Source organism: Oncorhynchus tshawytscha, unplaced genomic scaffold, assembly GCF_018296145.1.
Source record: "Oncorhynchus tshawytscha isolate Ot180627B unplaced genomic scaffold, Otsh_v2.0 Un_scaffold_1341_pilon_pilon, whole genome shotgun sequence".
Classification (NCBI taxonomy): domain Eukaryota; kingdom Metazoa; phylum Chordata; class Actinopteri; order Salmoniformes; family Salmonidae; genus Oncorhynchus; species Oncorhynchus tshawytscha.
In genome coordinates, this window is record NW_024609828.1 from 1,049,634 (window position 1) to 1,072,208 (window position 22,575).

Sequence of the window (22,575 nt, forward strand, 5' to 3'; positions counted from 1 at the left end):
TGGATCAATCCAGTCACTCACATCCTACAGGGGAAAACATGGCTTAATTCCTCAAAGATCTCCTTTATTACCTTCTTGCTGTATATAGCTAAGGGAGCCCACAATTTCAGATGGCCATAAAATAACTAAATAAATGATTTGGCAAACATGGTATGCATAATGCTCTAATTAATGACTCAAGGCCAAACAGACTCCAGAAAGAGATTCCAGTCATCGAGAAAGAGGGCTACAGTATTGCCTCTTGTAGCTCTATTTACTGTATCCCCATTGTAGTTATTGTTGGTAAAATTTCTTCAGGGAATAAAATGACTTGATTTTCTATTATAACTAAAGGTGACCAATTATACTTGATCGTGACCTGGAAGAACATCAGTTGTTTCTCCAGGCTCCAGAAGGGGTGTTTGAGCACGCTCTCAGTAGAAGGCCTCCACTTGGGCTCTATAATCAGCATCTATTCTATCAGGTGTTTGGCCAAGTTCTCTGGGATAGTGTGAGAAACACCCTGTGGTAGGATTTTAACAGTGAGGCAACAACAATACAGGACTGATTTTTCCTGCTCAGTGAGGCTTTTATTTGCAAAGTGAGGATAAAGAGCCGGCAAACTGTACAATTATTTACACAATCAAATAAATAGACCTTACCCTGTCTGTCTCTAAATCCATGAGAATACAGGGTTCTTATACCCCTACCCATAATGCATTTAACCAATAAAAACAAGGCATTTCACACACTCAATCAACATTCAAAAGACATGAATTACAATATAAATGTCTTCAGATCATAAACATACTTGAACATACAGTATACATGCACACATATCAATAAAGGGGCTTCCCCTGCTTTAAGCATGAATACAACCTGGGATATAAACATGTACATCCCCCGGGATAAGCTACTACCCCATTACTTGTCCCATTCAATAACTATGCAGTCGAACGCACCACTGCTTGCCCATCAATTCTCAGACCAGGAAATGAACAGAACCCTCTTCAATAAACAAAGAATACAAGATAATCATACACATTTCAGACTACCTTCACGTTTTAAACCTGCAATATGTAACTTTTTGGGCGACCTGACCAAATTCACATAGAAATGTGAATTATCGATCTGTCATTCCCATTGACAGCAAGTCTAACAAGCTGTAGATGTTCTATGTGCACTATTTATATGCTTCCCGTTCTTTAGTTTCATTTTTACTCCTTTTACATTCAGTTTTGTACACCAGCTTCAAACACCTGGAAATACAATATTCTTACTATTGAAGAGATATTTCACCACAGTTTAGATGGTGCAATGATTCTCTACACTATACAGTATATTACTTGTTTTGTCACAAACTGAAATTAGGCAAACTATTGCAATTTAAGAAACCAGGAATGGCAGAGTGATTTCTGCATATTGCACCTTTAACGAACTCATCAACATTCTTTTTGAAGGACAGACTATCATCAATCCAGATGCCTAGATATTGATTAGTTGGAGACATAATCAATGAGGGCACCATCCAATGTACGTATGCATAAATCATCAGATACATTTTTTACGTGATTTGGAATATAATATATAGATTGGAGGTTTGCTGGTGTGGGATGGAGTACTTCTCAGCGGAGCGCCTGACTTCACACTATGGTCACATTTTTTTAGTTGTTGGCTTGGTTGTCGTCACGTCAGGCTCTGGGTGTGTTCTCTCCTGCCGTCTAAGTTTCGTGTTGGACTCGAGGTAGTAGTGTTGTAAAGTCAGCTCCTCAGCAAAGGAACGCACGGCGAGGAAGGTGTGCTGCAGCAGGTGGGGGAAGCGGGAGGTGAAGTAGGAGACAAAGTCATCAGGGATGGAGCCCAGAGTCTCCTGGACCTCCTTAGGAGAATCATGGTAATGGTGTTTCTATGAGAAACAACATGTTGCTTATAAAATGTCATTTACACACTTAGTTTCTTGTGTCAGATTTACATAAATACTACATTTAACAGGTTTATGGGGGTAGTAGGTGCCTGCATCCTCTCATGTTTTTGACTAATTAAATAATGTTTTGCAAATATACCAACATGCTTCATTTGTGTATTTTCTACCCCTTTTTCTCCTCAGTTTCATGGTATCCAATTGTTGTAGTAGCTACTATCTTGTCTCATCGTACGGGCTCGGGAGAGACGAAGGTTGAAAGTCATGCGTCTTCCGATACACAACCCAACCAGCCGCACTGCTTCTTAACACAGCGCCATCCAACCCGGAAACCAGCCGCACCAATGTGTTGGAGGAAACACCATGCACAACCTTGGTTAGCGTGCACTGTGCCCGGCCCGCCACACGAGTCGCTGGTGCACAATGAGACAAGGACATCCCTACCGACCAAGCCCTCCCTAACCCAGACGATGCTGGGCCAATTGTGCGTTGCCCCATGGACCTCCCGGTTGCGGCCGGTTACGACAGAGCCTGGGCGCGAACCCAGAGTCTCTGATGGCACAGCTGGCGCTGCAGTACAGCGCCCTTAACCACTGCATCACCCGGGAGGCCAATCATTTGTGTATTTTAATATAGTATGGCAATTGTATTTGGGCAGAACACACCTTGTTTCTTATGGCACGTAGAAGACTTTTAACAGAGCCCTCTTCATATGCTCCTTTACGTATTTCTAAATCTGCAGAAGGAGGAAACACAGCCAGTAAACAAACAACAACAATTCTATTAAGATACAGAATTCTGATATCAAGAAAGTTTGTCATTAGTGTAATATAATACAACAACAAAACAGAGATGTTGCTGTTGTCTGGTCCAGCAATAAACTCATCCTGCAAATGTAGTCATGTCATTCATGACACCTCTGATCTGGATGTTAATGTTACTAGAAATATACTGTAATAGAAAATGGCTTTACAGGCTGCAAAGTGTTGCTGTTCAAACGCTGATCTCAGACCAGTCACTAACCTTTCTGCAGAACTGCTGTGATGTGTTCCATCCAGTTATTCCTCACCACTTCCTGTCCCCCTGACTCTAGCTGCTGTATGATTGGACCATCCGATGTCTCATTTACAATTCTGTCACTCACGTCCTACAGGGGAAGACAGTACTTTAATTAATCCAACATCTCGTTTACCACCCTCTTGCTGTATGCTCAATGGACTCCACTATTGCTATATATTCTATTGATATAATACCCATTGTTTCTGTTGTTGCAGTTACATTTTTCCCTAGTAGAATTAAATAATATTGTAATCTAGCTAACTGACATTAGCTATGCATTGATTATACTTAATAGTGACCTGGAAGAACATCAGTTGTTTCTCCAGGTTCCAGAAGAAGGGGTGTTTGAGCACGCTCTCAGCAGAAGGCCTCCTCTGGGGCTCCATGCTCAGCATCTGTTCTATCAGGTCTGTGGCCACGATGTCCTCTGGGAAAGATAAGACCAAACACACACACAGACACAGTAACCATGGGCAGGTTCAAGGCCAAGGCACTTTGTTCATTCAAAAACATGGTGATGAAAGTACCCACACTGGACACACCACCACGTCATATGAAAGTACCCACACTGGACACACCACATCATATGAAAGTACCCAACTGGACACACCACGTCATATGAAAGTACCCACACCGGACACACCACGTCATATGAAAGTACCCACACTGGACACACCACGTCATATGAAAGTACCCACACCGGACACACCACGTCATATGAAAGTACCCACACCGGACACACCACGTCATATGAAAGTACCCACACCGGACACACCACGTCATATGAAAGTACCCACACCATATGAAAGGACACACCACGTCATATGAAAGTACCCACACTGGACACACCACGTCATATGAAAGTACCCACACTGGACACACCACGTCATATGAAATTACCCACACTGGGCACACCACGTGATATGAAAGTACCCACACTGGGCACACCACGTCATATGAAATTACCCACACTGGACACACCACATCATATGAAAGTGGACAACTGGGTAATATTTGGTGGAGATTTTGATCAATGAGAATATAACCTACAGTATATTTACCCACTAAAAAGACAGCCAACAGTTGTTGAAAGTTTGTTGTTATCACTATGCTTTGAACCATCTACTGTAAAAGCACAACCAAATTACAATGGGAAAAGAATGTCAATTTTTGGTTTGTTGTTACCTAAATGTGTTATCACTGCACTTTCAAACATTTAAAACAAAGTTAAAATGTGAATGTCAGATAGTGTTTATTTATACAACTACTTAATGTGTTATTACTGTGCTTCATCTAATAGCACAATCAAATGAACTGGATTCAGTTGATTATATTAAAAGTAAATGGTGCAAGTGATCAATGCCATTTTGAAAATCTGCGCAGATTACATAGGAAGATATTTATTACAGTTACATCAACATGTGGCCATGGATGTGTTACTCATTTTAAGGTTGAATAAATACTGTTACAATAGTTTGCAAGATAACTTTAGGCTAAGGCTATATTACAAAAGTAATTTTGAATTGTGTTTGGTTTACAACGCAACCAAATATCAACATTTGAAGAGTTTCATTCTAAAACACTATTTATTTATAACACTATCCATTTTCAGAAAGTTTGGTAAATTAGCTTTAATTGTTTAAAGAAATTCTGAAAGAGATTGGTGTGTTTTTTTTCACAATTTAATCATGGCATGGGGTTGTTCAATGACAGACATGTTTGCTAAAATCTATCACTTGATGGTTTCATTTGAGTTGTTTTGCTAAATGCTATATATCTGTCTCACTCAAAAGATAAATAATTTGTACTGCTAGGTTTTACACATGCAAATGTAACAAATAACTAATTGTTTACTAAAGAAATGTACAAATTATACTTTTGTGACATCAATATTAAAACTTTTTTTGTATTATTCAATATAGTAATATCTGTATGTCAAACATTTACATGAACATTTCAGTCATTTAGCAGATGCTCTTATCCAGAGTGATTTACTTAGTGCATTCATCTTAAGATAACTAGGTGAAACAACCACAAATCACAGTCAAATATCCATTTCAGCTAAATAATGGACATAAATAGTTTAGCAAAAAAACAACATTTTCATACACATCATACAAATCTATGAATAAAAACAGTAACATTTTACACACACATGAAGGTACCCATAAGCAATAATTTGTGAAGAAAAAACACAAATGTGAAAAATTGGTAGTTGTAGCATTTTGGAAATAAGCTCTTCATTTGAAGGAGATTATCTTCTGCTTAGATAGTTCCATCTGTGCCACTGACTTAGTCTGGCTTAGACTGGCTTTAATTCCAGTTTGTGTACAAATTAATAATTTAGATGTTGGATGTGCGTCTCCAAATATCTAAGTTACAGAAATAGGACAAAATCAAATCAGATCAACCTTTAAATGCACTTTAAAGGTGCACTATGCAGAAATCGCTCTGTCATTTCCTGGTTGTTAAAACTCGAATAGTCTGCCTACTTTCAATTTATGTTACAAAATAAGCTAGTATAGTGTAGAGCAGGTTATTCAACTCTTTCCCTACGAAGTCCGGAGCCTGCTGGTTTTCTGTTCTACCTGATAATTAATGGCACCCACCTGGTGTCCCAGGTCTAAATCAGAACTTGATTAGAGGGGAACAATGAAAAAACGCAGTGGGACTGGCTTCGAGGTCCAGAGTTCAGTTTGAGGGGTGTAGAGAATCCATATAAAATGCTGTGAAGTATAATTACCATAACCAAAAACATTGTTGTCTCAACTGTTTGAAACTGGTTTACAAATCCAAAGTAGAAGACGCAAAAACAAAACATAAGAGCAGGAAGTATAGAAATAGAGCACATAGAACAGCTCTACTGCTACTTAGACTTGCTTTCAAGTAGAATGATGGATCTATAACTCACATTTCTATGTGAATTTGGTTGGGTCGCCCAAAAAGTTACATATTGCCACTTTAAATAAACTTTGATTTCATTATTCATTTGTAGATTAAATTTGAAATTAACTAAAGTTTGAAACCCTAGGCCTATATGTATTGTCTATTTTTAGTTGAATCCTGGGCTAAATATAAACAATAGCTGTTGATGACTTGGTGTATAGGCCTAAATAGCATCATGGATGATATATGATTGATAAAGTATGTTTACCTTTAATTTGCTCTGTTAAACCTACACTTTGGAATTACTTCGATAGCAACAGTGAATCTATTTAGGTTTTAAGTGGAGATCTCTCAGCAATCCTTCTCACGATAGCACATTGGTAACTGACTATTAAGCAGGACTGGGCTTGGTCAAAACCCTGGATGGGAGATCAAAGGGATAGCTGTAGATAGATCTATTCCCCGGTAGGAGGTGCTGCCCAGCCTATAGTTATTTACTGATAGTGTATATAATGTTGAAGATCTGACTAGGGTTGCAAAGATATCAGTCCTTTACCAAAGTTACTGGAATTTTCAGTACTTTTGGTAATTAACAAAAAATCTATGTCAATCTATGTAACTTTGGTAATTTATACTTTAACTACTTTTTTGAAAAATATATTCATATATAGTATTCATTTTATATTTCTGTGTCCATATTCTCTTTGAGTTTCTAGTAGATAGACCATTATTTTTCAAGAGAAAATAGCCACAGGAATGAAAAAATTATCTTATCAACAATGGCATTATTTTCAATTACCTCTGAAACTCATCCAACTATTAATGATTTTCTCGAACTGCCACCAGTTTGATGCCAAAACACTGACAACAAATACATATTCACATACTGTAGTAAAATAAATAAGTGTGTAAAAAATATATAAAGATAAATTAAATATTCTGGTAGATTCTGGTAGTTTACTAGTAAACTTTAAAAGTTTCCAGTAATATACCCTCCGTTTGCAACCCTGGATCTAACATTGTTTCAATGGAACAAATTCAACATATTTTATATAAGGTTTGTCTATGTTGAACATTGGTTACCACGATGACATAATCCTGTGGTTGAATTTTCACCCTCAAAACAACAGTTTACGTTTTTGACTTTTTGCAAATCCAATGTATTTTACACATAGATTCTACATCCCAATACGTTGGCAAATTACATTCAAACAACGTTGATTTAACCAGTTTGTGCCCCGTGGGTATTTCATCTGAACCAATGTGATGATTATAATGAAGAAAGACACAGAATTTGAGTTGAGACAAAGATGATGACAAAGCAATCAATGGCAGTGCTTATTATAACATTTTATCAGGCCTCTCTCAAAGACAACATTTGAGATCACTATTCCATAGGGTCAAATTCTGGCTTGGTGTCTACAGATGTAGGATCTTAATTTGAATACTCTTTTGTTGTTGAGAATTTTCCTGCTTGACAGGAAATGCAAACTTGTAGTGTATGTGGTTAAAAAGTCTTCTAAAATGTGTAAATTCCACTTTGAAATTTCTGAATTGATTTGCCCTAACAAAAAATGTATTAATCCCTACAAAAATGTTAATTAAGTATAAACTAAATAACAATTCATATTTCCTGTTGCTGCAAGATTATTTTCCTGCTGTAGCAAACTAGCTCAAATTATGATCCCACATTTACATGGGCCATTTACAGGAATGAGAACAATACTAGTTTTGGTTAATCATAAGTGAGAAGGCACAATGTTTCAGGTCATATATTTATCAACAATATGCCATTTAAAAACCCACAACCACCATTAGAAAATAGCCTACATTTTCTTTATAGTTCATTTTCAAAGTTAGGCTACATGATGCCACTGCAAAGAAATGACAATTTTCCTTTACTTTAAATTAATTAGTACTCTGATGATCATTTCAGAAACAACCTGTCACATCTGCCTCTGCCACACCCCCTAGTGGACATCCGGTGTCTCCTTGACCTGCAGCCACTGCTACAGTAGACTCTCTCTCTCTCCCCTCCCTCTCTGTTTGTGTGTGATTGTGTGGTTGGAGACACGTGTGCTGGAGCCAGAGCGGCTCCTTACCAGCTGCGACCCGTTCCATAATCAAGAACTCTACAAATACTCAGTCCTGCCACTTCCACTCTGCCAGATTGTAATCTCTGTTCAGTCAGTCATGCTTCTAGCTATTTGTTATTATTTAAGATCCTGTTGTGCCTGTTTCCATGCCTGACGCTGTTTCTCCTCTTACTGCAGTTTTGCTGCTCTGACTCTGGTTCCTGTCTCCTGTTCCATATCTCACCACCGTGCTACTCTGTCTGCATTCAATTTACCCTCACTCCCTTGGATTCCCCTCCAGACCTGTTTACCCTGTCCCAACCCAGCTCACTCCAACCTCAGCCTCTACATCTGGTTTCCTACAACTCACCCTCACTCCCTTGGATTCCCCTCCAGACCTGTTTACCCTGTCCCAACCCAGCTCAGTCCAACCTCAGCCTCTACATCTGGTTTCCTACAACTCATTCGAGCTTCCCTGGATCTGCACTTCATCTCTCCCTGTTTTAGAATAAATATCTTGGTTCATTCATCCCTGTTTCCCGGTCTGAGTCTGCTCTTGGGTTCCCCTGTGCTAACACAACCTTTCAGTTGTACACTAACCTTACCATGTTTGTCTTTCTGTAATCCGTTAAGGTTGTATTTGCCATCCATGATATTAGCAGTCTGCCGATAGGGTTTTCCAAAGGGATGTTTGCCTCCTGTCAACACATAGTAAAACACACAGCCGGCAGAGAAGATGTCCACAGCACTGGTCTGTAGAGGAAGAGGAGTGTCTTTAATAATAGTTGTTTCAGAACAGTACCACAATCATTACTAGTTCTAATCTACAGGCAACCTTAAAGAATAGTTCACAAATTTGTCAGACTATAGTTAGGTTTCCATCCAATTGGTGACAGATTTTCATGCAAATATTCTAAAATCTACATAAAGAAACATTTGCATTTTCCTGCCTGTAGTGTGTTCCCACCAACCGGACTTGTTAAGGATAACGATCAGTGCGTCATGACGTAGTTCACACATTTCCTTTTTTGTCATGTACGGAATCAAACTCAAAAATGTTTCCTTTGCATTTTCAATTCTACTCATAGTTTTGTCACAAAAACGGTTGAATTCAATAGAAATGTGCCTACTCTATATCTGCTCTCTAGCTAGCAGATACAGTAGTAGTAGTAGGCTAGTCGACATGATGAGATTATGATGGATAAGAGCGAGAATATTTTTGTCAAATGGAAGTCAAACATCGATCATCATGTCCCCAGAATAAGACCCTCGATATTTATTGGAAAGGAGCATCAAGCTCATCACCTTTCACTTTTTGGTGGCAGCACTGTTTAGAGCGTTGGGCAAGTAACCGAAAGGTTGCTAGATTGAATTCCCGAGCTGACAAGGTAAAAATCGGTCGGCAGTTAACCCACTGTTCCTTGGCCGTCATCGTAAATAACAATGTGTCTTTACTGACTTGCCTAGTTAAATAAAGGTAAAAAATATTTTAAAAATCACACTCCTGTCAAGTTCATAATTTATTTCATGTGTAGCCTAATAAACGGCTTGGTTTCCGAAGTAGCAGTGGGAGGACCACAGAATATATCATCACGTGACTCCAAGTTTACTTCAGTATGATGGTTATTATATCAATATTTGCTTATGAAGCTGTTTCCACTGCCATTTCTCGCATAATTCATTTTACAGACACAAAAAGATCCCACCATGTCGAATGAACAAATGATCTATTGGCAATCATAAAATCGTACAGAAACTTCCTGGTTCCATCATTTTTAATGGTATACTTTACTGGCATAAACATTTTGGATTAAAGGGGTTATTGTCTAATGTCGAGCATAGTCTACATCCCACACCATGGATGTGTAGATGGTGCCTATCTTTCTTATGTACGTGTAATATACTGTAGCTTGATCTCCACAACAGAAGAGCTTTGATTTTAGGGTGAACTGTTCCTTTGAGCAATGGGACAATCCTGTTTAACTCCTGTAAGGAAATCCCAATTAGCCTATTTCATCACATTTCTTTCTGGATTATCTCTGAATCTGTAATGACTTGAACAGTTCTCTGGTCCAGTGTAAAGATCAGGAGCCACTCACAGGGTTTACTTTCCTGCTGTCATCCAGGACCTCTGGGGCATTCCAGCCCATGGTGCCAAGGGCTCCAGACCTCATGCTGTAGCTTTGTCTGCCGTCCGCTAACTGCTTACTCATCCCAAAGTCTGAGATCTTGACCGTGACTGAGTCAGAATGGTCTTTCAACAGGATGTTGTGGGGCTTCACATCACGGTGGACTGGGGAGAAAAGATCAGGATGAATCAGTCTACTGGAGTTGCGGGAAGATCATAGATCTGATCAATGATAATATAAGGAAAAGTCATCAATACTGTAACTTCATTAGGATTATCTACAGTCTACAGTATATACTGGGCTCCTGAGGCGTGCAGCGGTCTAAGGTACTGCATCTCAGTGCTATGGGTGTCACTACAGACCCTGGTTAGATTCCAGGCTGTATCACACCCGGCCGTGATTGGGAGACCCATGGGGCGGCGCTCACTTGGCCCAGCGTCATCCGGGTTAGGGTTTGGCCAAGTGGTTTCTTAACTGGCTTGCCTAGTTAAATAAAGGTTCAATTAAAATGTCATTAGAACCTATGTTGTGAGAGTGCAGGTGTTCCAGTCCTATCATGGTCTGCTGCAGCAGCATCACTGGGTTCAGTCCACGAAGGTCAAAAGGATTTTCTTTAGTAAAACACTGGAAGAGACACCCAAGTATTAGTGCGCTGATGAACCCCAAGCATTCTAACCTTGGAATGTACACTGAACAAAAATATAAACGCAACATGTAAAGTGTTGGGCCTATGTTCCATGAGCTGAAAAAAATAAATAAAAATGTTACACACACAAAAGTTGTATTTCTCTCAAATTTTGTGCACAAATTTGTATACATCCATTAGTGATAATTTCTCCTTTGCCAAGATAATCCATCCAACTGACAGGTGTGGCATATCAATAAGCTGATTAAACAGCATGATCATTACAGAGGTGCACGTTGTGCAGGGGACAATAAAAGGCCACTCTAAAATGTGCAGTTGTCTTACACAAACACAATGCCACAGATGTCTCAACTTTTGAGGGAGTGTCCAGCAACTTCGCACAGCCATTGAAGAGGACTGGTACAACATTCCACGGCCCACAATCCACAGCCTGTGTTGCAGTGCATGAGGCAAATGGTGGTCACACCAGATACTGACTGGTTTTCTGATCCACGTTCCTACCCTTTTTAAGGTATCTTTGACTAACAGATGCATATCTGTATTCCCAGTCGTAAAATCCATAGATTAGGGTCTAATGAATTTATGTCAATTAACTGATTTTCTTATATGAACTGTAACTCAGTAAAATCTTTGAAATTGTCGTATGTTGCATTTATATTTTTGTTCAGTATACTGTATATTCTAACACAGATAATCATGATGTGAGACTGTTATAATAATCAAGTTTTATCCCCTTGGATAAGTCAGAGAATAAAATAGTGAGTCATTGACTTAGACCTTATCTAAAGAGACGGCACACAGCTCGATGGCAATGTATAGGAATTGCCCGTCCTTCTCAGTGCAGAAGTAGCGGACGACATGGGGATTGTCGTCCAATTGAAAAAGCAAAGCGACCTCTCGATCAGCATTGCTTTGTTTTGCTAGTTCAATTCTCTTCACTGCCGCAGGACGCTTGTTGACATCATCACAATGGAAGTAACCCCTGGAGGATAGAGGTAGAGAAAGATAAACATTTAGTCAATGAACCGATCGTAAAGACATTTTTGCTGCAAAGAGGGGATTTGGGTTACAAACACATTTCCACAATAACGTTTAAGCTGGTTTACCTGAACACAATTCCATCGGCACCTTTTCCAAGAGGGTTTTTGGTGTAGTATCTGATCTTTCCAACCGATTCCTCGTCTGATGCTGTATCGAAAGGAAAACGCTGTGTTCAGACAGAAAATACCACCCTACTGTACCTTTATTGTCAAGACACAGAACCTTATCTGTTAAATCAAAGGCTTATGAGAAGTATACATATGTAGGATTTAAATTTGAGCCAGTTTGCTACAGCAGGAAAATAATCATGCAGCAACAGGAAATGTAAATGATTATGTGGATTATAATTCATTTGTGGACATTTGTGTAGGGGTTGATAGATTTTTCGGGACAATCAAGACTGAAATTTCTAAGTGGAATTTACAAACTTCAGAAGCCTTTTTAAACCTCAAATACACTACAAGTTTTACATTTCCCACATTGCAGAAAGTTCTCTAGCTAAAATGACACATTGTATTAGCATAATTGGGAGCATTGCACCTATTGCTGTCTTGCCTTTAACATATTCTGTAAGGAGTGTTGAAATGATTGGATGTATGTTGCATACATGCTCATGTAAATTGGGAACCAAATTGGAACTTTAGGTTTTAACAAACATGTCATGGTTGATAGCTCACCAAGTGCAGCAGGTTTTCCTCCTGTCCCAGGAAATATATTGGAGGCAGGAGGTAATGCAGGACCTAAAATAGGATATCATACATATCAAGGGTGATAATAATTATGGACCTGACTGTATATAATGCACAACATCATGTCATTGAGAACTATCATACCAGCACAATGTCAGATATACCGTATAAAATATATTTTAAAGATATAAAACACTACAATACAAGACCTGGCTGAAGATGTCACAACGAATGGATAATCTGATATGTCCCATTGAATTATTACATTATAAAGGGCGTGTCTATATATTACATGGGGTCTTCAAACTGGGGTCTGCACCCCCCTAGGTGTCCACGCATGTACTGCAGGTGGTTCACAAATATATTTTTTTTTAAAGTGGATTTTTAAAAATCAATATTGCTAGTAATAACATAATAAACTAAACGTACATTGCATGACTACAACATAAAAGAGGTAAATATGGTATTTCTTATCATGTCAACTTTATTTCTCAACTCCTAATATTCAACAAAGCATCTGACATAGGCTTTGAAAAAGCGCCCACAAGTATTTTTTTTGACTTGGACATTCATTATTGCCAACACGTGGCTAACCTTTGTTCAACCAGCTAAACAGTTGCTACTTGAGGAAATGTGTTTGGAGTTACCTTTCTATCTAATAGGCTATGTTAGAGTTTACACTTCCTCTTCCAATTATAATGTGAGGATGTTAAAATAATATAAAACTAAATCCTGGAGCTTGACCCATATAACTGCAGACAAATGCTTCTTGCAGCCATCAATGAGCTTTCTGCACCTTTCTACTGACAATTTGTGCAACTTTTCAGCAGCAAACTGCTCTAATTCTTCAATGTTTGAGGGGTGCATGCCCTCCACCAACTGCTATTTTCAGATTTTGCCATGAGTTTACAGATCTGGACTCTTCGTTGGCTACTTCAGAACAGTCCAGCATCTCTTCCTAACCATTCCTGGGTGCTTTTTGATGTATGTTTTAGAGGCGTTTTTGGACACTGGGTTGAACATCGGACTCCAAAACACCTGATAATCTGCTGATTTCATGATGCATTGCACACGTTCAATGGCCCCAGCACCGGAGGCAGAAAAGCAACCCCACAGCATTATCAAACCTCCTCCATCTTTGATTGTGGGGATGGTGTTGTTTTCTCCTTCAGCAGTGGGGTCTTCCTCTGGTTACCAACAACCAAATGAAGCATTCAAAGAAAATACCACTTTCCCGACAATGAATGAATTATGTATGAGTGAGGTCCAATAATGCTGTATGGTTACTTTGCTGCTTCTGGTACTGGGGGCCTTGAACATGTGCAAGAAATCATAAAATCAGCAGATTATCAAGCTGTTTTGCAATGTTCAACCCAGTGTCTAAACACTGTGTCTCTGTTGAATGTTGTGGGTCTTCCAGCAAGACAACAACCCCAAACACACATAAAAACCACCCTGGAAGGGTTCCAGAAGAAACACTGAACTGTTCTGGGGTGGCCAGTGAAGAGTCCAGATCTGAATCACATCCACACGGCAAGATCGAAAAACAGCAGTTGGTGGAGGCCACCACTCCAACATTGAAGAATTAGAGCAGTTTGCTTCTGAAGAGTGGGCCAAATTGCAGTAGAAATGAGCAGCAAGCTCATTGATGGCTACATGAAGCTTTTGTTGGCTGTTAATAATTTTGTCCATGCCATTGTCTTCATTTTCTAAATTAAAATTGTAAACTTAAGGGGGGTCCCTGGGTCGCCGATTTGCCTGGGTGTGGGTCCCTGGGCAAGAACATTTTGAAGACCCCTGTATTACAGAATATTACACAAGAACATTTGTCTTACTGAGTATTCTAAGTATTAATTACCTAGAGGGAACTTGGCAGGTAAGGAAATGAATCAGCTTTTGATGGGGTAAAATGGAGAACAATGCATGCATTCAGAATTGAAGGATCAGTTATGGTCAGACAGCTTCTTTTGTTTGACAAAACAGACACTTTCAAAGCACTTTCATTACCTTTCAATACATTGATTGCCTTCCCCAGAGGACAGGAACATTTGGAATTCTATTCATAGGCCAGTAAGCCTTGTCTGTTACTATGTTGTCCTAGTAAGTTTTCTGGCATGATGAAGTTAGGGTGAGGGTAGGGTTAACCCTAACCCTGATCTCCAACTGCTTATCTCTACCTTGCTGAGGATGCTGTACTCTGGTAAAATTGGGTGGTAATGAAATTCTGCTGCCTAATGACATTAACATTGAGAGTATAATGGTCAGTTAAGGTCGGCCTCTTTTGTCTGTTATGATAACCACTTACAGAGACTTACATATTTAATTTTTGAGTTGTGACTGGGTTACATTTCTACGTGACCTAATTTAAACGAACATCAGACTGTAGCCTATGTTCTTGCCCACAGAATGGGGAAGAGTGTGACAAATGGTAAATGTGTAAAAATGCCATATTCTACAGTAGTCCTACAAACTGCACCACAAAGAGGAAGAGAGGACTTTACCCAGATTGATGATCAGAAGACGTTCATTTTTCAGCAGAATCCTATAGAAGGCTGCTTTAAGTGGTGTCCCTCCTGACTGCAATGCTTTGTACACCTCTCTCATCTTGCCTGGGTTGGTCTTGGAAGTTGAAATATTAGCAAACATTTCATATTGGATCATGCCCCTTCTGAGCAGATCATCTGCTATGGGCATCACCTTGCGAACCCTCTGGATGAGCTCAGCCCTGTGTCTATCCACAAACTCAGCAGCTGGTAGTCAGGTTAAAAAAGAAAGAGTTCAAGTTATCAAGACAATATTAGACAATCCCACTTGGTGTATGTGCCCTAAATGGACAAGACTAAACATGTAGGAAGCTGGGAAGTATTGTCTGCACTCAGGTTCGACACACACATCAAATTGTCATCATACTGTAGTATTTGTCCATGTAATATCAATGGTGTAGTATTAATGCTCTCTAGCAGTATGATTCTTGCTACCTTAATGTCATTTGTTATCATTCCTCACAATGTGCATCTTTTAGGATGCCTTTTTTATTTTATAACTACAAAACATGGTAGACAAATTATATACAAATACAGCAAGTTAACTACAGCAGTTGTCTGCAACTTGCACAAATCAATAGTATTATTTTTGAGTTGATCCCAAAGCAAATACATCACATTTACCATCCTCTTTTGATGTCATGGCAGCAAACTAAGAATGGTGAGAAGTAGTTTGTTCTGGAGAGGGAGAGAGAAAGACAGAATGAGTGAGTAACAATACATTAAACATTTCACCAGGACAGAAAAAAGGGTATAGGCTATCCCCTACAACTGATAACCAAACTTTACACACATTATGTCCACTTCCCTTTTCCTATAACAAACATGAGCTGACCATACCCAATCTTTAAAGAGGTCCTGATTAAAGAAAGTTGCACTCTATATTCTTCCAACAAGTTAATGAGTGAACCTATGGGTTTATCCATTTAATTGCTGGGAGCATATTTAAAGTGTGCAACTTTCTGTCATTATTTTTCTACACTTCCTCTTTCCTCTCACTAGTCTTCTCTCGACAATGTTTACTTTTTGTCTCCAGATTTCTGTTTGAGTCATGTTTTACGGCCTCATGAGGGTCTCCTACTTGAAGCAACTAACTTCCTAACTACACCCATGAAACATCCAGTTTAATCCTGTCCTATAAGAGTGGTATTCTATCCCATTTCACATATAAACATATCCTTGACCATTCTAAAAGTTTGATAAACCTTGCCAAAATCACAATGTTCTGGCTCCTGTAGTTGGTTTGAGAACATTTTAAGGTTAATTGCTCACTGGTAAGGTCTGTTCTTTGCTTAAATTTTGGGAAAATAAATTTGTGGAGTGGTTGAAAAATGAGTTTAGTTTTTATTTTATTTTACTAGGCAAGTCAGTTAAGAACAAATTCTTATTTTCAACGATTGCTAGAAAAAGTGGGTTAACTGCCTTGTTCAGGGGCAGTTTGCCTTGTCCATCCAGTTTGATCTATTTGTAACTGTGCTATTTCACAAAATGTATGAACCTCTATATGGTTGTTTTCTTTCTATTATTTAAGTTTTACTGTTTCTAATGCTGTACCTGCGAACTGGTGGTAATAAAGCATTATTTAATACTACAGTTTCTGGAAAGAGTTAATCTATCTGCTAAGCTTAAGAAGGGGACTATTTTGCAAGGGCAAAATACACAATGTATACAGCATGAATTGAATAAAGGGATGGTACTTACGGTACCAGATAAATCAAATTTCAAATCAAATCCAAATCCAATTTCAAATCCAATTTTATTTGTCACATGCACCGAATGTCACATACGCCGGCACAGGTTAGTCGAGGTAATTGAGGTAATATGTACATGAAGGTAAAGTGACTATGCTTAGACAATAAACAGAGAGTTGCAGCAGCGTGAAAATGGGAGTGAGGGGGAAGGGTCAATGCAAATAGTTTACAGTAGGGTAACCATTTGATTAGCTATTCAGGAGTCTTATGGCTTGGGGATATAAGCTGTTAAGAAGCCTTTTGGGCCTAGACTTGGCGCTCCAGTCTCTCTTGCCATGCGATAGCAGAAGGAACAGTCTGTGACTAGGGTGGCTGGAGTCCTTGGCAATTTTTAGGGCCTTCCTCTGACACCGCCTGGTATAGAGGTCCTGGATGTCAAAAAGCTTGGCCCTAGTGATGTACTGGGTCGTACGGACTATCTTCTGTAGTGCCTTGTGGTCGGAGGTGGAGCAGTTGACATACCATGCAGGGATGCTCTCGATGGTGCAGCTGTCAAACTTTTTGAGAATCTAAGGACCCATGCCAAAAAATGTCAGTCTCCTGAGGGGGAATAGGTTTTGTTGTGACCTCTTCACGACTGTCTTGGTGTGTTTGGACCATGATAGTTCGTTGGTGATGTGGACACCAAGGAACTTAAAGCTCTCAACCTGCTCCACTACAGCCCTGTCGATGAGAATGGGGGCGTGCTCAGCCCTCCTTTTTCTGTCGTCCACGATCATCTCCTTTGTCTTGATCACGTTGAGAGAGAGTTTGCTATCCTGGCACCACACTGCCAGGTCTCTGACCTCCTCCCTATAGGCTGTCTCATCGTTGGCGGTGATCGGGCCTACCATCGTAGTGTCGTCGGCAAACGTAATGATGGTGTTGGAGTGCTTGGCCATGCAGTCATGGGTGAACAGAGAGTACAGAAGGGGACTGAGCATGCACCCCTGAGGGGCCCCTGTGTTCAGAATCAGTGTGGCAGATGTGTTGTTACCTACCCTTACCACCTACGGCCGGCCCGTCAGGAAGTCTAGGATCCAGTTGCAGAGGGAGTCGTTTAGTCCCAGGGTCCTTAGCTTAGTGATGAGCTTTGAGGGCACAATGGTGTTGAACGCTGAGCTGTAGTCAATGAATAGTATTCTCACATAGGTGTTCCTTTTGTCCAGGTGGGAGAGGGTAGTGTGCAAATCATCTGTGGATTTTTTACATATTTTTTAATTGATTTTACCTTTATTTAACTACAGTAGACAAGTCAGTTAATAACAAATTCTTATTTACAATGATGGCCTACTAAATGGTAAAAGGTCTCCTGTGGGGACGGGGGCCTGGGATTAAAAATTTAAAATAAATATAGGACAAAACACACATCACAACAAGAGAGACAACACAATACTACATAAAGAGAGACCTAAGACAACATAGCAAGGCAGTAACACATGACAACACAGCATGGTAGCAACACAACATGACAACATGGTAGCAACACAACATGGTAGCAGCACAAAACATGGTACAAACATTATTGAGCACAGACAACAGCACAAGAGGCAAGAAGCTAGAGACAACAATACATCACACAAAGCAGCCACAACTGCTGAAAAAGAAAAAATTTATTGTGGGAAGCTTGTGGAAGGCTACCCGAAACGTTTAACCCAAGTTAAACAATTTAAAAGCAATGCTACCAAATACTAATTGAGGGTATGTAAACATCTGACCCACTGGGAATGTGATGAAAGAAATACAAGCTGAAATAAATCATTCTCAACTATTATTCTGACATTTTACATTCTTAAAATAAAGTGGCGATCCTAACTGACCTAAAACAGGGAATTTCAACTCGGATTAAATGTCAGGAATTGTGGCAAAACTGAGTTGAAATGTATTTGGCTAAGGTGTATGTAAACTTCCAACTTCAACTGTAAGTAAGAATGCTGTTCATCGATTACAGCTCAGCATTTAACACCATAGTACCCTCCAAACTCGTCATTAAGCTCAAGACCCTGGGTCTTGACCCCGCCCTGTGCAACTGGGTACTGGATTATCTGACGGGCCGCCACCAGGTGGTGAGGGTAGGCAACAACAGTAGTGGAGAGGGTAGTAAGTTTTAAGTTCCTCGGCGTACACATCACAGACAAACTGAATTGGTCCCCCCACACAGACAGCGTCGTGAAGAAGGCGCAGCAGCGCCTCTTCAACCTCAGGAGGCTGAAGAAATTCGGCTTGTCACCAAAAGCACTCACAAACTTCTACAGATGCACAATCGAGAGCATCCTGTCGGGCTGTATCACCGCCTGGTACGGCAACTGCTCCGCCCACAACCGTAAGGCTCTCCAGAGGGTAGTGAGGTCTGCACAACGCATCACCGGGGGCAAACTACCTGCCCTCCAGGACACCTACACCACCCGATGTCACAGGAAGGCCATAAAGATCATCAAGGACAACAACCACCCGAGCCACTGCCTGTTCACGCCGCTATCATCCAGAAGGCGAGGTCAGTACAGGTGCATCAAAGCTGGGACCGAGAGACTGAAAAACAGCTTCTATCTCAAGGCCATCAGACTGTTAAACAGCCATCACTAACATTGAGTGGCTGCTACCATCACACTGACTCAACTCCAGCCACTTTAATAATGGGAATTGATGGGAAATGTAAAATATATCACTAGCCACTTTAAACAATGCTACCTAATATAATGTTTACATACCCTACATTATTCATCTCATATCATATGTATATACTGTACTCAATACCATCTACTGTATCTTGCCTATGCTGCTCTGTACCATCACTCATTCATATATCTTTATGTACATATTCTTTATCCCCTTAAACTTGTGTCTATAAGGTAGTAGTTTTGGAATTGTTAGCTAGATTACTTGTTGGTTATTACTGCATTGTCGGAACTAGAAGCACAAGCATTTCGCTACACTCGCATTAACATCTGCTAACCATGTAATGTGACAAATAAAATTTGATTTGATATATTCTAACTATAGAATTAGAATAATCATACTATTTCCATTATTCCAACAGTTCACGCAAGTGTTTTGCTCTAAATCGCAAGTCAAATCGCAATTGCAACAGCTTTTTGTGCATGTGGGAAATCCCTCTGACTTTTTTATTTCAGCTCATTAAACATGGGACCAACACTTTACATGTTGCGTTTATATTTTTGATCGGTGTGGTATGAATATTACAAAATACCCACCTGAAGTAAATTAATTCCACTTAGAAAATAAATCAAATATTACCACAAACTATTACAGCTAAGAATTGTAATACATTAAATACCTATTCATCTGTCATTCACTGACAATTGATATGATTGAATAAAACATGTTTCACTGGATCGTCATTAAGGAAAATAAGATGAGAGAAAATAAATATAATTCCTCCATCAAAGAATGGACAAAAAAACTAAAGCCCATAACCCGGAATGTAAAGTGAATACATTGTAATCATCCTATCATGACTTGTAGCCAAACCATGTGTTCGAATAACCATACTAACATACTGTATACTACAAATTTAACATACCATTAGTTCATTTTAGTATACTGTAAACGAACAGTATCATTTCAGTTGAGTGTACTAGCTCTTCGCCAGTCTACCAGAAGTTGATGCTGTTGCTATGAAACCTCTTGCTAACTAGTTAGCATAACAAATTACTAGTTAGACATTTTACAACTTTGTGTGTTCTTAAACGTAATCTGGAGTGCGCTCGTAAATTCAGAGCGTTTCGCTTTCGGAGCAAACACTGGATGCTCAGCGAGGAGTAGGGTTGATTTGAGCTTTCTGACCATACAACGGCAGTCAAGCACCCAAGCTAACATTGGCCAGCTACTTCTAGACACAAATGAGAGTGACCACTCTATTTGTATATTTTTTTATTTAACTAGGCAAGTCAGTTAAGAACAAATTCTTATTTTCAATGAACAGTGGGTTAACTGCCTTGTTCAGGGGCAGAACGAAATGTTTACCTTGTCAGCCAAGGGATTCGATCTTGCAACCTTTCGGTTACGCTCTAATCACTGGGCTAACTGCTACTCCAGGTAACCTAGTTTGGCTACAAATAACAAATAAAAGTAACAACTACTCGCCCTAACAGAGCTGGTTAGGCAGTTGTCATGTTATCCAGAGCGTTAGTGACTAACTGTGCTTCTGGCAACAATTTAATTACGCTTTTTTTTGCCGACATTTACTGACACCGGCCATATTCAGCTGGTGTTGAGCGCTCCTAAAGTCATTATTCTGCGCTCGGATGCTCTGGAATCGGAGTAGATAGCCAGAACGAATATCCATTGAGAACGCACGACTATACCATTTAGCTAAACTAAGAATGACGGGAAAAATCAAGTCAATAAACGTTGGGTAGTTAGTTAGCCTATAGTTAATATACTGGCAAGTATAAGTAGCCAACTAACGTTAGGTAGCTAGCTAACATACCGGTACATACTGATGTAATGATATGTTGTGTGGTTCGTGAGGACAGCATAGCTAACAAATTGTCAGCCAACATAACGTGTAAGGTAACTTTTTTTTTTACATTACTCAACATTTTCTTTACATTTCTCATAATTAGTTAAAGCAATGCATTTGTATCTGCCTGTACTCGTACTTCGGCTGCATATTTTTCGCCATTTTCTTAAAATTTGAAAACGATGTGAAGCCACGCCCATTTCCTGAAGAATTGCATTATGGCCCTGAAGTACAGAAATAGCACTGATAGAACATCTTTGGAAATAGTGTACTCTGCGTGTATATTTCATATTTTGCGAATTTAGAACGACATCCGTGAACTTTTGGCATACTAATTATATCCATACAATGACCCCATAAGCATACTTTATACTCAATTAACGTCACACATGGTACGGTTAGAGTATTCAACACAGCTCTGGGGTGTCAGCGATCAAGCAAACAAGACTTTGGGTGATGTTCTGCAATAAAAACACAATCAGATCACATTTCTTTGTGTCTGATGTACAGCACAACGCTAACAGAGACACGATAAAAGTAGAAAAGATAAACACATTATGCTTTTACCAGTGTTCAGTTCAAACACCCTTTGGAATATCTGTCTAAATACATGAGTAATTAATGTTAACTCACCTAAACAAATAAGCAACACTGTATCACTGTGTTTAAATGAAGAGTGAGAGCTGTGGAATAAGAGCTGTGGAATAAAGAAAATCACATGGCTGTCAAATAGTTGCCCTTCCTTTATCTTTTGGCACTTTAAGTTTCGTTTGGTAGAAAACAAGAGTTATGCACTTTGGGTGACGCCCTGCTTTAAAAACAGAACCTGATATTTCAAACACCTTTGTCATCTGTCCTCGCCTGCACAGGAAGACAGGCACTCAAATAGTCTTGATTCAAGAGAGAAAAGCTGTCACTAACAGCATCTGCAGCAGTAAGCAAAACAATTTCAGAGAAGTCTACACTCACAGAGCTCACATACATAACACCATTTTATTTTAAAAGGCACAATGGCCACATCCCATGATTTATCAATTATCAAGTCATCACCTATACACAAATATACACCTCTTTACAGCAAATAGGCTCACTGAGGGAACATTGCACAAAACTACCATTGTGTAACGATGTGCACTGAGAGTCAGGAAGCAAGTTCAGGGAGTAAGTGATTTAATCAATAAATAAAACAAAATAAGAACCTTGAACAACACACAGACATGAAACTGAAACAATGACACCTGGGGAAGGAACCAAAGGGAATGACATACATAGATAGGGCAGGTAATCAAGGAGGTGATGGAGTCCAGGTGAGTAATCATAATGCGCTGATGCGTGTAATGATAGTGACAGATGTGTGCCATAACGAGCAGTCTGGTGGCCTCGAGGCCGGAGAG

At 39.6% G+C, this 22,575-nt stretch overlaps 1 protein-coding gene across 3 annotated transcripts; it reads right to left on the reverse strand.

Annotated features, from left to right (window-relative positions):
* Positions 1 to 544: 544 nt before the first annotated feature.
* LOC112259064 (serine/threonine-protein kinase/endoribonuclease IRE1) lies at positions 545 to 21,964 on the reverse strand. 3 transcript variants are annotated; one of them, XM_042319188.1, is made up of 13 exons: positions 21,815 to 21,964; positions 15,593 to 15,646; positions 14,927 to 15,175; positions 12,414 to 12,476; positions 11,802 to 11,883; positions 11,473 to 11,677; positions 10,571 to 10,673; positions 10,020 to 10,213; positions 8,526 to 8,673; positions 3,259 to 3,386; positions 2,924 to 3,047; positions 2,566 to 2,636; positions 545 to 1,780 (listed from the first exon to the last, which is right to left on the reverse strand). In XM_042319188.1, the coding sequence occupies exons 2-13, from the start codon at positions 15,609 to 15,611 to the stop codon at positions 1,634 to 1,636; spliced, it is 1,533 nt and encodes a 510-aa protein (XP_042175122.1). In that variant the 5' UTR covers positions 15,612 to 15,646; positions 21,815 to 21,964; the 3' UTR covers positions 545 to 1,633. The 3 variants fall into 3 exon arrangements, with proteins under 3 accessions (XP_042175122.1, XP_024289599.2, XP_024289601.2); XM_024433831.2 differs by having other exon boundaries at positions 545 to 1,885; positions 21,815 to 21,963; XM_024433833.2 differs by lacking the exon at positions 21,815 to 21,964 and adding an exon at positions 17,700 to 17,736 and having other exon boundaries at positions 545 to 1,885.
* Between the last annotated feature and the right edge of the window lie 611 nt (positions 21,965 to 22,575).

Excerpts from the sequence above, each read along its gene's own strand:
- LOC112259064 (XM_024433831.2), bottom strand. Across the intron at positions 11,678-11,801 it reads GCCGATGGAATTGTGTTCAG|GGGTTACTTCCATTGTGATG; the intron begins GTAAACCAGCTT and ends TCTATCCTCCAG. Across the intron at positions 2,637-2,923 it reads CACAGCAGTTCTGCAGAAAG|ATTTAGAAATACGTAAAGGA; the intron begins GTTAGTGACTGG and ends CTCCTTCTGCAG.